The sequence below is a fragment of the Chelon labrosus genome, assembly GCF_963514085.1.
Source record: "Chelon labrosus genome assembly, chromosome: 23".
NCBI classification, from domain to species: domain Eukaryota; kingdom Metazoa; phylum Chordata; class Actinopteri; order Mugiliformes; family Mugilidae; genus Chelon; species Chelon labrosus.
Window position 1 is genome coordinate 20204414 of NC_140356.1, and position 16837 is coordinate 20221250.

The window sequence follows — 16837 nt, forward strand, 5'->3', positions numbered from 1 at the left end:
GGGGTGTCCTCACTAGGATCCCCAGACTTCAAACACAGTGCATCTACTACATAACTTCACAATACCCACAAAATACATTCTGTACAACAAGTAAAATCAAATGGCTTTGACTGTTGGAGGGTACAACAAACCAAAGGAACAGGATGACGAGGATGCAGTAGGCTTGGCTGAGAGAGATAGACACCAAGAAGGGACGTCCTTTATGCCCTTCTACAAACCGTGGGGTTTAAAAAGGTGTATACCTTACATTGTCCAACTCCCTCAATGTGCAGCGCACGTGATGTATACTGCAGTGGGAGGGGCCTATGAGGACTTCCCTGGAGGTCTGCACTTTTGTTTTTCGTGTAGTGTCAATGACCTGGACCAAAAGAGTTTTGTTCTTGTTCTTGCCTTCCTCGAGAACAAGAACAAATTTCTCGCTTCACACAGAGTAGGTAACTGAGGACTTGACACAACACGACCCCAAAAAGACTCAACACAGCTAGAAAAGAGATGTCAACTAATGAAAGGAAACGGAACATTAACTCAAATAGATGCAAAAGAAAAGCTAAATAAAACCAGCTAAATTAAAACATCCCTAAAAGAGTCAAATCTGACTTGGTTTGTCTGGTTTACCCTTATTACATACTCGCTCCTAGGGCTGTGAGAACAAGAAAAAAGTTTGTTTTGGAAACGTCTTTCATACTTCACGAGACTCTCTCCCCTGCCACTGCAGCATACTTCACACTGCACTAAGCATTGTGGGAGATGTGGGAGACTGACGACGAGAGGTGATTTTCTTAATATTTTCCGATGTTGGCCAGTCGTTTTGACGACCATGTCCGTCGGATGACAGCGTTCATTCAGCATGCACCCCAACACAGTATGATCTCTACCCAGGAGAGATTAGCACTCACACTGCAAATATTAGCATCTGGGAGCTAACGGAGTGGCCGCTAGCATTTCTGCTCTGAGCAATCACAAAATAGTTACCGGACACAACATGAGAAAAAGTTGATGTGCTGAGAACAAGTTGCGAGAACTCCCAAACAAGGGCTGCGAGAAACAAACTACTCACGTCTCGTGGAGTACGTAACTAACTTTGTTAGGAACCGAAGTGAACGGTGTTTCCTTCAGATTGTTCGTTCATTGTCTGTCTTCGCTACAACTCTCTTAAATCCATCAACATTCATGGTCTCTGGCCATCACATCACTGTTAGCCTCTGAAATGTTTAATTCATCTGTTGTTTAAACGACTCATCCACCTGGGAATCTTACTTCAGCTCAGAATACTCACCGATAACCTCTAGATCAGTGGTTCTCAACTGGTCTAGTTTCAGGACCCACCATCACCGCTTGATGACAGGTCGCGGCCCAAATCAAAGAAAAATGTCATCTGTCATGTCTTCAATTCACCAACTTATAGTGTCATTTGACAGTGGTATAGTTTTTAGTTTATCCGACTGACCCCACACCTCTCTGACCAGGTACGATGAGGTCCTCTGCGATGGTGTGGGGCTTCTTTAACTTCGCTATAAGACATGCCACCAGGTAAGAGTGCCTGTTCTTTCTCAGAGCATGAAGACACTTTTGTGACGTCCTCAGGTGTTGAAGTCGTCTTCTGAAGTACTCAACAGGTTTATCTTAGAGAGGATGGTGTTTTGTTTCCAAATGCTGAGATGCCAACACCTCGCTACACAAAACACACTGAGGTTTTTGTTCTCAATATAAGAAAATCTATATCTCATATAATTTGTGTCATACCTGCATTTCGCTTATGTAATATATGTAATAGCATATGTAAACAAACTTCATGGATCTTCTTCTACTGCCACCTACTGTTAAGGAGTGTGAATTGATGACACTTGAAAATCGATTTATTTTTTCGTAACATTTTTTTTGCTTAGGCAAAGGCCTGTGAGCCACTGAAAACAGGCCTGTGACCCACAGTCACGTCCCACCAGTTGAGAATCACTCTAGAAAATAAAACCCCTTAATGGGTAAAGAGCATCGGGACTCTTATGGGAGGTACCATTTTGGGCTTCCTTAACCCGGTGGAAATAATTGTCCTGAAATGCGTCGGCTGCTCTGGTGACAATCTGAAGGAGTTGGACATCAGACGGCGGCATTCAAATGTCTCAGAGACAATAGTGACTCTGATAAAAGAGGTTATCTGTATGTTTTCCATCTTTACTGATTCTTATACAGAAGAGGAAGCAGCTCAAGCAGCCCTCACCGTGGATAAGTGGTAGCTGAAACAAAGACAACTGGACTTGTTGAGTTTCTTGATTTAGTTTAAAAGGTTTATCCTCTGGGGAGCATCCTAACTCTGTTGGTGGCAATCTGTGCATGGGATGTCTATCAGAAAATGAGTCCATGAATATCAACTGTAAACCTGACAGACATTCAACAAGTGGATTTTGTAAATTTAATCTTCATGTCATTGTTAGGATTCATCCTTTGAACACCAGAGCACTCTAGGGTTGGTTCGACTAATGCTGAGACATAACGGAGTCCTGAGGAGGAGAATGAGGGAAACTGGCACTTTAGAGGACGGCTCCCCTCGGACCTCCCTCCAACATTCCCCATCCCACCGCAAACAGAGAGGAGCACATCTTAAACCAGAGCACTCATCCCAGGCTTTAGTTGTCACCAAAATGGTGGACGGTGTTTCATTCGGCTAAACATGTCAGTCAACTCCCATTGGTCATCACATCAGTGGATAGACTTGTTGCGACGTAAGAAAAACACTCTAAAAAAATTCTGGAAATAAAAGAAGAGGAGGAGGAGGAGAAGAAAGACAAGAAAAAGATGAAGAACTGAAAAATGAGAATAAGGAGGATAAAAAACTCAATAACTAGTATGTCCTCCTCCATGTCCTCCTCCATCTCCTCCTCCATGTCCTTGTCTATGTTCTCCTCCATGTCCTCCTCCATTCATTCGCCATGTCCTGAATGTGTAGAGTCTTAGAAGACGACCAAAATGTCTCCACGTCTCCAGTGTCTCTGTCCACATGATTCCATCTTGGTTCATCTTGTTTTTCTACCTCCGTGTTTCAAAAACATGTTCAGAGAGAATTAATGGATTTATGTGGAAATACATGTAAACATAAACGTTGAACAGTGGTTTTATTGTTTCGTCCTCAGTGATAAATAATCACACTGAGACAGATGAGGTGTAGTATTTCACAGCAAGCACATGCTTTATTTCTATGCTCTGGCTCCGCGGTTGGATTCCAGCATCAGTCGATATCTTAATATTAAACACATGAGAATATTCTGTTTCAGCGTCGACATACACATCAGTTTAGGAAATGTTTCAGGTCATCGTGGTTCATGGTGTTAGTGCTCTTCTGGACTGATTTTAACCCGAGGAGGTTCTGGCTTCCAGATTACTGACCTCGTCCCAGCACCTCTGATATTGTTTTACAATTTCAAATGCACCAATAAGATTTCACTTTTTATTTTAAAAGTATACACAGTACTTTAGAAGAGTCTTTAACGTATACAAAAATAATACAATTCATTTGTATAAATCAGTACAGATTAAAAAATAAAGAAAACTGCAACAACAAGTTTTTCATTTTGGCTATGGCTGTATACTAAGCTAAGCTAAGATAAAGACTTGATTTGTAATTAAATGTCTGTTCGTATATCCACTTAGTATATATCAGTGTATTCCAAAAATGCAGTATGTTTTTGTATTAGCCTGTTAGCTGTACTTGCTAACGCTGGAGTTAGCTTGTAAAACTCTCCACAAAAGATGAACGGTTTTAAGAGAGTTATACTCAATGAACTTAAAGGCCAGCTAGCAAAGAAGTTAGCTCGCTTTCTGAAAGCTAGCTGGCTAATTTAAAAGCTAATAGGAGCCACGCGGTTAGCTAAAAGAGCTATGGCGACAGTTTTAGGTTGCTAGCTTAATTGCAAGTCATTACAGCTCCAAAATAAGATTTCCTGAATAGTTTTATTGTTTTAAAATTGCTCCTGTGTTTGTGTAAATTCAGCTCTGTGTCCAGGAAATTTAGTTTTGTCCTTAAACCTATGACCTTCTGGCCTCATCAGGTTAACAGAGCTGCAGTCAGATATGGTTCAGCTAATTGTTTTTACAACATGTCTCCATATAGGGCTAGTACAAAAACAAGAACACATACGAAATATAAAGAAACACAAAACAAAAAGAATAAATGTTTCAACCATCGAATGCTGGAAAGCTTTCTTCTCTTAAAAGGCAAACATTTAAAAAAAAAAAAAAAAGGTAAATAAGGTCACGTCTCCACTGACTCCTCCTGTAACAGTGCAGAGGTTAAAGGTCAGAGGTTGTGGGGTTTCCCTTTAGTAGCCCTTCATGGCCATGGAAGATCCTCCTGTGCCGTCATGGCGTCTGACCTGATGGATCATAAAGAGGGAAACCAGCAGACCCAGCAGCTGTGGACACAGACAGACAGACAGACAGACAGACAGACAGGTGGTCAGTTTATAAAAATCAAACCAGAAGTCAAGGACATTGTTGTGCAGGTGATCTGTCCAATCTCACTGTCTTCTTATTAAGTATTTTGGGTCTTTACCCAAATTGATGCTGCAGGCTTTTTCCCCTTTATCACTTAAAAGTTTTCAAATACTATTTCGGGTTTGTGTGTGAGAAACTGTGATTTTGCTGCAGACGATTAGCCTTCTACATGAGCCTGAAACTTTAGCTTTATTTCCTCTCATAACAACTGTTTACCTAGCTAAAACAGAGCATTAGCTGCACCACACAAAAACATCTTAAAATTGAATTAAATTTGGAATTAACCAAACCCAACATGAGATGAAATAATCTTAAATCAATCAGAAATACTTGCATGCACGTATCCTTGCACGGTAGCCACCTGTGGCTAATGCTAACACTAGCTAAATGTAATAAATAAACTTACATTATGTTTGCATCTCCAACATTATGTTACCTGGTTGCTCGCTCAATAATCTGCTTCTCTGTGGCTTATATAGGCCAACAGTTGCCTAGCGGTAGGGTCACAACCACTTGTGCTAGCATCAGCCGTGTTCCATTTAAAGGCAGCATAAGTTAGCAAAGATTTTGTAGCATGCTAAAGCGCCGTTCTTTCCTTTGTTTCTGTTCATTGTGCCTAGAATTGCAAAGAAGTTAACTAGCTTTCTGACAATTAGCTGACTAACTTAAAAGCTAACAAGCCACATAGTTCGCTAGAAGAGCTACAACAACAGTTTCAGGTTGCCTAGGGCTTTAGTGTTTAACTTGCAAGCAACACTGCTTTGCTAGCTTGACGTAAAAGGAGTCATTACACCTCTTTCTTAACTGTATTACTTTTTTTTAAAATTGCTTATAGTAAAGTTGCAAAGTGGGAGAAACCTTCAGATGTGATTTTAGTAGCCATCTGTGGCCAAAGCTAAATCTGTGTCTTTGCATCTTGTTACGGTTTCTCTGTGGCTTCTAGAGGCAACAGTTGCCTAGCAGTAGGGTTACCACGACTTCATGCTAACATGGGCTACATGCTAGCCACCAACGACAACAAATAGGAATGAGGGTAGCGCTTACTGCAGTGACGGAAAATCCAAAAAAGAAGCCCATGGTGACCTTGAAGATGATGTCTAAGAACTGGAAGATGAACTCGCTGCAGCTCTGCAGAAGAAAAAAATAGTTATTATATGCGAATATGACAAACTGATTGGGGTTTGGATTTGCTGCTCGGTTGACCGGTTGAATACCTTTGCGTAGATCTGGTCCGGGCCAGTTGTTCCCTGTATGAAAACAAAATCAAAACAGTCCGCAACGTATTATTTGTCAAACACCAACAGCGTACAGTCTGTATTTAAGATTGGAAAAACAAAAGACTGGCGGGAAGTGAAAAGGATGGAGTGTGATGTTTTTTTTTTTTTTTTAATTATTGCACTGTTGCCTCAACAGTTGAGTTCAACAAAGGCAGGAAATTTCTATGTAGAGTTGTGTAGTTTTGCAATTCAATTCAACAATGCAGACTTCGTGGCAGCAGCAGAGTTACCACAGTGAGACTGCTTTAAGGTATTAAGGACTGCTAATGGAAAATCTGCCAAGATCCAATGATTCTAACACCTTTAATCATGAAAAATTGGCATGAACATGAGACTCCCTCACCACCTATATAATTCTAAAGTTGACATAGAAGTTTCATTTTCTTAAACGCACCCGAGGCCTGGCTTTACATGTAGATCCTCCATATCCTGCAGACTTGCAAGCACACGAGTCAGGCATCTCTTGGCCCCAGTCCTCGGCTTTCACCACCCCACAACACTGGGCCTGCAAACACAGAAGAGAGTGACTTTCAGGAATATAAGCTGCTGTTACTAAGCAATGCAATGTGTCATTAAATTAAGGTACACTCGAGAGGGTAAAGAAAACATTTACAGATTTCTGTAACTCCTCGAGAAGCATTCTTGTGTCCTTATCTTCCATGAAGGGCTTTGTATATTCACTGGAGGCGCTGTCAAAGGCATTTTTTATCTACGAGGAGAGAGAAAAACACATAAGCATCACAGACCAAAGAGAAAGACTAAGTCGGCATCAAGACAGACTCAGAAGAACATTGACATCAAGGTGGTGATGAACAGTGAAGATAGAGTTAGAGTTCAGTGTCAGTTTTTTCTGTCCGTGGATCCAAACACTAGTCCTTCGTATTTCCTCACTGGCAATTTTTCAAGCCCCTCTTAACATCTTATGAGCAAATGTTCTTATGTCTTATCTTATCTCAGTAAACGTTCTCTCTCTACTACCACTCTGGAAACTGACATATAAAAATTTTAGAGGGAAGAGCAAGGCCGTCTCATTGCTGCCCTTTGACCCTTTTCATCCCTTCTACTCTACTCATTCCTTCCCATCAACCCTTCTCATTCAGCCCTAGGCCAATGCCAGGAAATTCATCCATTCAGAATTTCATCCAGCTGCTACTGTCAGTATGTACAAGACATATTTTCAGCTAGAGAAAAAACAATGTTAGGCAGAATTTCCAAGTAGTACTAAATGTAAAATCAGAAAAATAAGGCCATTAGCATCAAGGCCATCAGAGGGAACAGTCAAAGATCAGTGGTGGTTAGAAAGATAGATGACCTGGTTTCTTTTGACGGCGACAACGATGCCAAAGATCAGCATGATGATCATTCCAGCCGCCATGAATCCTGCAAACTGAAAACAGCAACGATAAATGATTCAGTTGAGAGTTCTTATCCACACTTTGTTTGTCGTAGGCTTTTGTACGTACTATTTTTAGTGCAATCTCTTTCTCTGAGGAGGCAGCAAAGATTCCCAGGCAGGAGATGCCAAGGACGCCAATGGAGAAGACCCAACCCCAGCCCAGCCCCGGGCTTCCGACTGCCGAGAGCTGCTCGCCCATGACAGGACAACAAGACAACAATGAATTAGTGCAGAGCTGTAAGTGGTGGGCACAATAAAAAAACATATCAATACTTCATATATTGTCAGTGATACAAAAAAGAAAACAGTTTCTTCAACTTTGAATTAAAACAATCAGCCACAATGTGTTTACCTGCTAATAATTGTGGACGCTTCACCACTTGGCTAGACTAACTTGACGCATTAATAAGACAATGACTTTATGAAGAGATTGGAAAATGTCCAAGATTAACCTTGTAGATCGTGTCCACCAGGACCTAGCTGCACCATGACTCCAGTTTTTCAATGTTGCAGAGTGTAGCACCTTCACCAAAGAGTTTACCTGGTACTACTTTGATTAAAAATCTAATTCCGTTCTATTTCCATTCTATTTCCATTCTACAGTGATTAATGTTTTGATGTAAACACATCTGATCTGATCACATCATTTGATTTATGTCCATGGAAACAGTTAACCTCTGATCTAGATCTAAAAGGCCACACAGATTAATCAGTTTCTAAGAAGGCTATATGTATAAATAATAATGATTTACTCATTTTGTGTCATCTTGTGGGCCAACGAAAGACTGAAGGTTTCAGACAAAAACAGCCTTTTGTACAACTCAATACTGACTGAAGCGTCCTGTCTGGAAGGCAGGATATGAGAGTCAAACCTGATTACAAGTTCTGCAGAATGCCCCAAAAGAAGTGGAAAGCAAATCTGATCAGTCCAAAACAATGAGCTAAACACTGTTTTCCATAAAAGGATATCTGCAAAAAAAGTTGACTCTGAGTGGAACTCTCCCGCGAGCTGCATCTGTTCTGCATTAAAGAGAGAAATCAGAGATTCCACTACATCTGGCCTTCTGCACGCCTCCATGTAAACACTGCAAGTTCTTTACATTTCTACTCAAGGGCTATACAAGTCAGATGCTTGCTGTATGTATGTATGTGGAACTATAAAGCAGGGAGTCCAGTGAGCAGATTTACAGTGATTTATGCTTTCGTTATTTGGCAGATGAACTGCTCCATTTCTTTCTTTCCATCTGTTATATAATGGAAATGAGTGTTTACTCAACGTAAAAAAAAAACAAAAAAAACACCCAGTCTGGACCCTATTATTGTTCCATCATGTTTTATCTCCTCACCTGTATTTTAAGCTAAAGACTAGAATGTTTAAATGTTATACTGAATACAAATAATTATCTTAGGATAACTTTTATAATATCAAAGTTTTTTAAATAATCTTTTCTGAATCTTTACCAAACATGATTTTGTTTAGCTTTATAGATAATTTCCATGTGTTTAAATAGAAACCTTAACCTCTCGATTGTTTTAATTGTTACATAACCTCTGACTCTGATTTCACTCTGATTTTCCTGTAAGTCATGTAACAGTAAGTCCAGTCATTCTGCCAAGAGGCAACACAAAAGGAGGAAAACTGTAGTTGGTTGTTTGGCAGTGATTGTTAAACCGACAAGTACAAGTTGGCAGATGAACAACTCAATTTCTGCTTTAATACTGTAAACTTAAATGGACCAGGAGGGGATGAAGGACCGACTGTAGAACTACCATAAACTGTAAGAAGAAGGCCAGCTGTATCTCTGTACTTTCAGATTTAATCCTAAACTAAGCTAGCCAGTTGTTAGCTCCACCTGAACAGGTGCTGTTGACTCAAATTGTCAAAGCTGTTTCTTTTAATGCTGGATACGAACACTATTAGAATGAAACCCTCATGTCTACATGGAGCCCCATCCACAGAGTCTGCCATGCTGAATCAACAAACCAAAAATGGACTCCAGAGATGACCTTTTACATTACATTGACTCAACATTTGAAAAGGGAGTATTCAGTTGGTTGCAGTTCACAACTTTACCACTTGATGTCACCATTTCCTCTATACTGGTCCTTGAAAGGATAATTCAGCTTTATCAGGTCTAATTTTCAGTTTATACAGGCTGACACGTTTTTTTTCTTCAGATTTCTTGTTTCTTAAAACTTCAGAAGTGTAATTAAATTAATATTGTGACTGAATGGACTCAGTGTTGTTGAAGTTGTTCTTGTTTACCTGGTGGCTGAAGATGCTGGCCTTCACTGTACCGTATATCAGCACACATCCGATGAGCTGAGGACACAGTTTAAGGATTAAAGTTCAGTGTATGGAGGATTAAGTGTGTGAAAATAAACATTTTCAAACAATCATACTTTATTTCAAAGAATATAAATGTATCAAACAGTCTTCATTAGAGAACTTGAAATTTGAAGTGTTTCTGACTCTCAGACAGGTTATCTGTAGGCGCACCACTTCCTGCTGATGTTTAAAGTGTTCTGTTATTTCTGCTCTGAGACACACGGGGGAGACAAAGAGCTAAAGAACTGATTTTCTCCTTCAGAGCTCAACACAAACTCCTCATATTTCAATCTTTGGAGACACAAATGTCTTTCAAATACAAATGCACTGCTTTAATTAAAGTTATAAACTATAATCTAATGTATTTAAAATAACATTAAACACCATCCTAAAATCATATTAATAAGTAAAAAAAGAAAAGTAAAAGAAGTCAGAAACTGTAAATTGAAACCAGTGTGCACCAGGAAAGACAAAAACATGGTGTGGTGAGGATGAAAGATCATTTTGGAAATGCTTTTTATTTTGTTTAACAGAAATTATTATTTCCTCCACAAACTCTTCTCATTGCAAGTTAATTTATTTTTCCATTGTTGTTGCAGAAAACACTAGAACCTCCTTTGAGTCGATGGGCGGACTTTTTTACTTTTTTTTTTTTTTTCAGACTCTCATTTACTGGAAATGATTGTTTACTCAACGTACTCGTCTGGACCTGATTACTGTTCTGGCAAAAAAACAACAAGAACAAAAAATTGTTTTATCTCCTCACCTTTGTTTTAATCGTTGTATAATTTTAAGTGTTTTATTAAATGTGAATAATTAAATTTTTTGAAAGTTTTTAAAGAATCTTTTCCAATTGTTCAAATGAAATCTTTGTCAAATGTGACTTTTTTCATGCCTCTCCTTTTTTTCTTTTGTTAGTTAGTTTCGTTTAGAAGCTAAAAATCCAACAACAGTTAATCTTTCAACTTAATTTTTAAACCTACATCTTCTCAAGCTATTTCTAAATGTTAAATAATAACTCTAACATGTTTAAAGATTAATTTCTGCTTTTACACAAAAAAAAATAAAGAAACACAAATGAAAAGAGAAATAAACAGAGTTTACACTTACTGCAAACAGCACATTGAAGAAGATGAAGAGGCACTTGAGGCATCCGTTAATTTTTCCCATTTTGAGTTGTTTTAAGAGTGGCTGGGAGGAGGTGAAGCAGAGTGAATGTAGCTCAGTGAGACTGTGGTGATGTGCTGCAGTAGAAGCTGTGATAAACCCACGGCAGGAGGGAGCTGTGGCACATAGAGCTGATCTGCAAGAGGGGGAAGGCGGGAAAGTGGTGACGCCTCTTAACCGTCAAGACCAAACTGAACAAGTACAGATGTTGAAAAATGAAAGGACCGCCAACATCTCAGGAAACGGATTAAATGTAAAGCCTCCTGCCAGTTGAGTCATGTAGATAATGAGCCTTGATCCACATTTGAACTCATGTCAAAATGAAATTGAGAAACTTTCCAAACATTTGAACAAAGCAAGGTTTCTTAATCTCTTCAGTTTTGCACAAACATGTTCCCTTTTTTTAGAGGTGATTTCTGACATTTTAGTTATACTTTCCAGAGAGGCCCCTTGGTTGGTGCATCATTTCTTTTTTCAAGTTTGGTTTCAGGATCTAAAATAAAAAGTAAATACTAAAAAAACAAAAAAACAAACAGTGCTAATCAAGTAAATTTACATTTCGTCAATCTATGAACAAAGAAACCAGAAAGAGAAGTAAAGGACATCTGATTCAGTCAGTGATTTCAAATCTTTTCTGTTGGTCTAAATGGAGCATGGACATGACTCTGGAACAATATTCAGATGTAACTTTAGACTTTCTGACTCAAGGTATCTGGTCATCTGAATTTATCTCTGAATCTGGAGAAAACCAGGTTTATTTAGAGCTGAACACAATGATCCATGGACCAGAGAGACCTGGACCGGAGAGACCTGGACCAGTGGAGTCACCATGAAGACTACTACCTGGACCAGAGAGACCTGGACCAGTGGTCACTGTGGAGACTACCACCTGGACCAGAGAGACCTGGGCCAGTGGTCACCACTACCTCCTAGACCAGAGAGACCTGGACCACTGGTCACCATGGAGACTTCTTCCTGGACCAGAGAGACCTGGACCAGTGGTCACCGTGGAGACTACCTCATGGACCAGAGAGACCTGGACCAGTGGTCACCATGGAGACTACCTCCTGGACCAGAGAGACCTGGACCAGTGGAGTCACCATGGAGACTACTTCCTGGACCAGAGAGACCTGGACCGGTGTTTTTATTTATGTATTTATTTATTTACTTATTGCACTTTCATTTTTTAAATCACATTAGTAGAAATAAATTAAAGCCAAATATCAACTCTTTTTCAGTTTAGACTAAAGAATAAAAATAATAGCTTATTATCTTATTTTTTTGTTTCGAGATTAGAAAATAAAAATCAAATGTTTTCTCAGAAAGTCTAAAATTACATCTGAGCAGAGTTAACTTCTGCTTCTATCAAATAATAACCACTGGTTTCTCCTTTACTTCTCTTTCTGGTTTAATTTTTTCATAGAGTAAAAGATGAGAGGTAAATTTACTTGATAAGTCCAAACCAAACTTGAAACCAAACCACAAATGTACTCAGACCTGACTTCATGCTGGTTAACTGCTTTTATCATTGCTGTAATGACAGTTTTATCAGACCAAAGCCCAAACAGTCAGGATACAGGATTCTCCTCTGCTGACTCAGAGGTTTTTCTCTGTTGTTTCAGGAACATTCACAGATCCGTCAAGATTTAGAAACCTATTGTCTGAGTGTTTTTATGAAGGGGTCAAAGCCACATTCCTGGGAATTCACTGGAATGCACCAACACCACAGTTTTATGGGCATTCACTTAAAACCTCATGTTTTGTGTCCTCTCAGTTTGTGCTGCATTCACTGTTTTTACAAGTAGTCCAAATATAAGACCCCATTTTGTGGTTTTCACAACTTCATAAACTCACAAGTTCACAAGTTGTTTCCTGATGTTTTCAGACATGATAGAGGTGGACGGTGACTTTATATGTTTTCATTTAGTTGTATGGAGTTTTAATTTTATAATATGTTGCAGGAGACTGTTGATATTCCCTACAGCCTCATCCTTTACTTTTGTTGTTGCTTTTTCCAACATTGGGCTAGCCAGGTGTTAGCTTGCTAACTGTTAGCCTGGGTTCCTTCCAGGCGGCAACAGTTGCCTAGCAGCGGTGTATTCATGTCATAGAAGGTTGTCCACGCAGGAAAGAGACAATGGTTGAAGTTAAATTAATCTCGACAAATGGAAGCGACCACATGCGTCCCCAGCCAGCACTTGAGATCTGATCTCAGTTTGTGTGTCTGTAAATAAGCAGCGCCATCATGTGGTCAGTAGAATATTGTACCAGCTGCTGTCTCTAATGATGGTTAAGGAGTGTGAATCTTAACCATTTTTTTTTCCCAGACAAAGGCCCGCGACCCATTGAAAACATGCCTGCGACCAGCTTTTGGGTCACGACCCACCAGTTGACAATCACTGCTCTAGATAATAAAATATCACTGTTTACAGTGATATTCAACCTCTCACTCAGACAGTGTGTGATCCCAACCTGCTTCAAGAAGTCCACAATAGTAACTGTCCCAAAGAAACCACACCCCAGCAGCTCCAATGACTTCAGGCCCATAGCCCTCACATCTGTGGTGATAAAATGTTTTGAGAGACTGATCAAGACATTCATCACCTGCACACTGCCCACCACCCTGGATTCACTACAGTTTGCAATCAGGAACTGATTGTGGACTTCAGCAGGAAACAGCAGAGGGACTTCCATCCACTCATTATCTGTGGCTCTGAGGTGGAAAGAGTGGACACCTTCAGATACCTGGGAGTGACCATCTCACAGGACCTGTCATGGACTCACCATCTGAACACCATCGGTGTAGCACCGCATTATGTAATAACACCGCATTATGTGACAATGTAATAAATTTGCACGCCATTATGTAATAACTGCCGCATTTTGTAATGATTTGTCACATTATGTAATAAACTTCTTGAACGCAATAAGTAATACATTTTGCCGCATTATGTAATACGTTATTACATATTGCGGTTGTTACTGCATAATGCGGGTGTTGCGTTTTTTTTTTTTGCAAAATGTAACAATTGGTGCATTATGTAATAACCAAGCAAAATTGACATTAAAATAGCAAAACAATGTGTGTTTTACTCAAAATTAATGCTTACAAATAAGTATTAATTTAACGAGGCAATCAAGTATTTAATCAACTAAATGAAAAACTATTCAGCTGCAACATACAGCCTAACACACTGATCACACAATGGAACTGCAGAATAATAAAGTGAATTTTAACAATGTTCTTTACCTACAGTAAAACAGGCCATGACTCACATTTCACACACATATAGCCAAACTAGCAGTATATGGAGGGAACTGCCTATCAGAATTCTGTTTGATTTATGCTGTTCAGGCACTTAGCCTAAGCCACTACTTGACATTGCTCCTCCTGCAAGGTACTGATTGGGACTCATGGTGTCTATTCTGGCTAGGCTAGGCCTGCTAGTGGAAAGGCAATGTTTAAACGTAAGTTATTATCTATGATTTTGTTTTTATTTATTGTACTACAAACTAAGCAGGATTTAGACTGAGATACTGTGTCCTCAATGAACTTGAAAAGAAAACCTTTTATGCTAGTACTGTATGTGTTAGCTTAGCTTATGGTTGGCTATGTCAACACCAGCTAACTAATATAATATAATATCTGACAGTCTCTGTTTCCTTCTCTCTCACACATTTGAATCTATTGATAGGAATAATGCAAAAATATTTTTAAAAGGTCCATGTTTATTGAGTTTATTGAGTCATTTATGCGTAAGTTGACAGGATGCTACGCTACCTTTTTGAATATTTGAGCATTTTAAAGAATTAGCAGTAGGCTAACAGACTAGTAGCCTAGACTAAAGCATCAGTATTACTATAGACATTCATAGTGCTCCACTTTGCTCAAAATGGCTGGTTTTGTTAGCTGTATATAAATCCATATAATCGCAACAAATGCTAAGAACATACTAAGGCTAACTTGCTGTGTTAGCCTCAAAATATATTATCGTTATTATTATTATTATTATTATTATTATTATTAATAATAATATTATTATTGTTATTTTTATGTTCGTCTACTATTGTTATTTTCTTCTATTATTGTGTTAAATGTTCCAAATGTAAAGCACTTTGAGCTGCATTCTATGCATTATTATTATTATTATTATTATTATTATTAACAAAACAGAAATCATAAGTTAATAGGGCACATTCCCACATTGGTAATGCCATATTAGAGTTTATTAAGAAGAAAGGGAGTTATTCAGCAAAAATAGCAAGTGGATGATGGCCTGGCTTCTGATTAGGCATATTGGCCATGGTCATTTTAAAATCAAGGATATTTTTTGGAAAACTTAGGGCTACATTTTGTTTTGCATTGTAAGTAGATTTTCTTGAATCTCCCTAGTTCAAATGTAGATTTTTAGATGGGTTAGTTGTGTGGTTATATGTGTGCCATGGCCTGTAATAGTTCTAGAACACTGTTAAATTTTACATTTCCACTTTATTATCCACTACAGTTCCATTGTGTGTGTGACGTGTTAGGCTGTATGCTGTGGCTGGATTGTTTTTCATTTAGTTGATTGAGATATTAGGCCTATTATCAAAGATTGCCATAATATTTGCTGTTCATTACACATTGTTCATCCATGATGTCTGTACCTCTACAGGATGGTATCTGTTCTTTGTCTAAACAAGGCATTATTGGGCATTTAGAGAATAAATAATTTGAAATAATGAACTGTTCGACATCAGTCATTTGTTCTGCAACTATTTTTTGCCTCTTACTCTGGGTTTGCATAATATAGGCTATCCTACATTTTTGTGTCAGAATAATACTTAGTACCATTTTGTGACACTGCCAGTGCTACATTAATGCAGGTACTATTACTGTAGGTGGAAATATGCATTATGAAGGAATGTTAAGGTTACATGGAACATGACATTTATTGAATAGGCTAGACTACATGGTGCTGCTGTGCACAGCCCATGTTTAATTATTTGGTGCTGTATGTCTTTTCTTTACTGCTGCTTGAGCATAGACAGAGATTTAGTTGACAATTTTATAAATTGGTTAACTATCAGAAGCACTTACCTCCAAACTTGATCTCATGACTAATCTGACTGCAAATATTAATTGAAAAGAACCCCTTGTGCATTTAAATTAGCACAACCAAAGTTAAAAGGTGGATTGTTACAATGTAAGCTGAGCAATAGTTGACATACTGTCCTCTTAATTTTCATTTTTGAGTAAAATACACATTATCATGCTGTTTTTAATCAATGAAAATGTCAATTTCGGTTGGTTATTACATAATACACCAATTGTTACATTTTGCTAAAAAAAAAAATGGCAACACCCGCATTATGTAGTAACAACCGCAATATGTAATAACTTATTACATAATGCAGCAAAATGTATTACATATTGCGTTCAAGAAGTTTATTACATAATGCGGCAGATTATTACAAAATGCGGCAATTATTACATAATGGTGTGCAAATTTATTACATTATTACATAATGCGGTGTTATTACATAATGCGGTGTTACAGGTCTCTACCTCCTCAGATGCCTCAGAGACTTTAAGCTCCCTCTCAAGGTGCTCAGGAACTTTTACACCTGCACCATCGAGAGCATCTAGTGTGGGAGCATCACCACCTGGATGGGAAATTGCACCAGGCAGGACTTCTTGGCCCTCAAGAGGGTGGTCCGTTCAGCGGAGCGGACCATCAGAACCCCCCCCCAACCTGCAGGACATTTACACCAAACGTTGCAGGTTAAGGGCCAAGAAGATCCTGAAACAGCCCAGTCACCCCGGACACTCTCTCTTCTCTCTACTGCCATCAGGCCGGCGTTTCCGATGCCTGAGGACAAAGACTGAGAGGCTGAAGAAGAGTTTCTATCCACATGCCATCCGCCTGCTCAACTCTGAGCCTTAACTGGACTTAAATATCACTGCACTTTATTAATTTATTTATGTAGCTGCTAAATACTGTAAACTACCCCCCCTCTAAGTTTACACTTGAGTCTTACAGTCTATATTTCTATTCTATTTTATTTCTTTCGGTGTATATTACACTTATATTGCTTACCTTGTGTGCAAACTACTGTTTTACTGTAGTACTTATATTTTTTTTTACTACTGGCTGCAGGTACAACAATACATTTCACTGTGCATTGTACTATGTATAACTG

The 16837-nt window shown here is 38.8% G+C and overlaps 1 protein-coding gene across 1 annotated transcript; it reads right to left on the reverse strand.

Moving 5' to 3' along the window:
- Positions 1 to 3169: 3169 nt before the first annotated feature.
- Positions 3170 to 11027, reverse strand: LOC311508481 (tetraspanin-8-like). The gene is made up of 9 exons (XM_084573250.1): positions 10598 to 11027; positions 9425 to 9481; positions 7226 to 7345; positions 7075 to 7149; positions 6376 to 6471; positions 6157 to 6267; positions 5700 to 5732; positions 5530 to 5613; positions 3170 to 4403 (listed from the first exon to the last, which is right to left on the reverse strand). Exons 1-9 carry the CDS (start codon positions 10655 to 10657, stop codon positions 4311 to 4313), a joined length of 729 nt encoding a protein of 242 aa, XP_084429376.1. The 5' UTR covers positions 10658 to 11027; the 3' UTR covers positions 3170 to 4310.
- Between the last annotated feature and the right edge of the window lie 5810 nt (positions 11028 to 16837).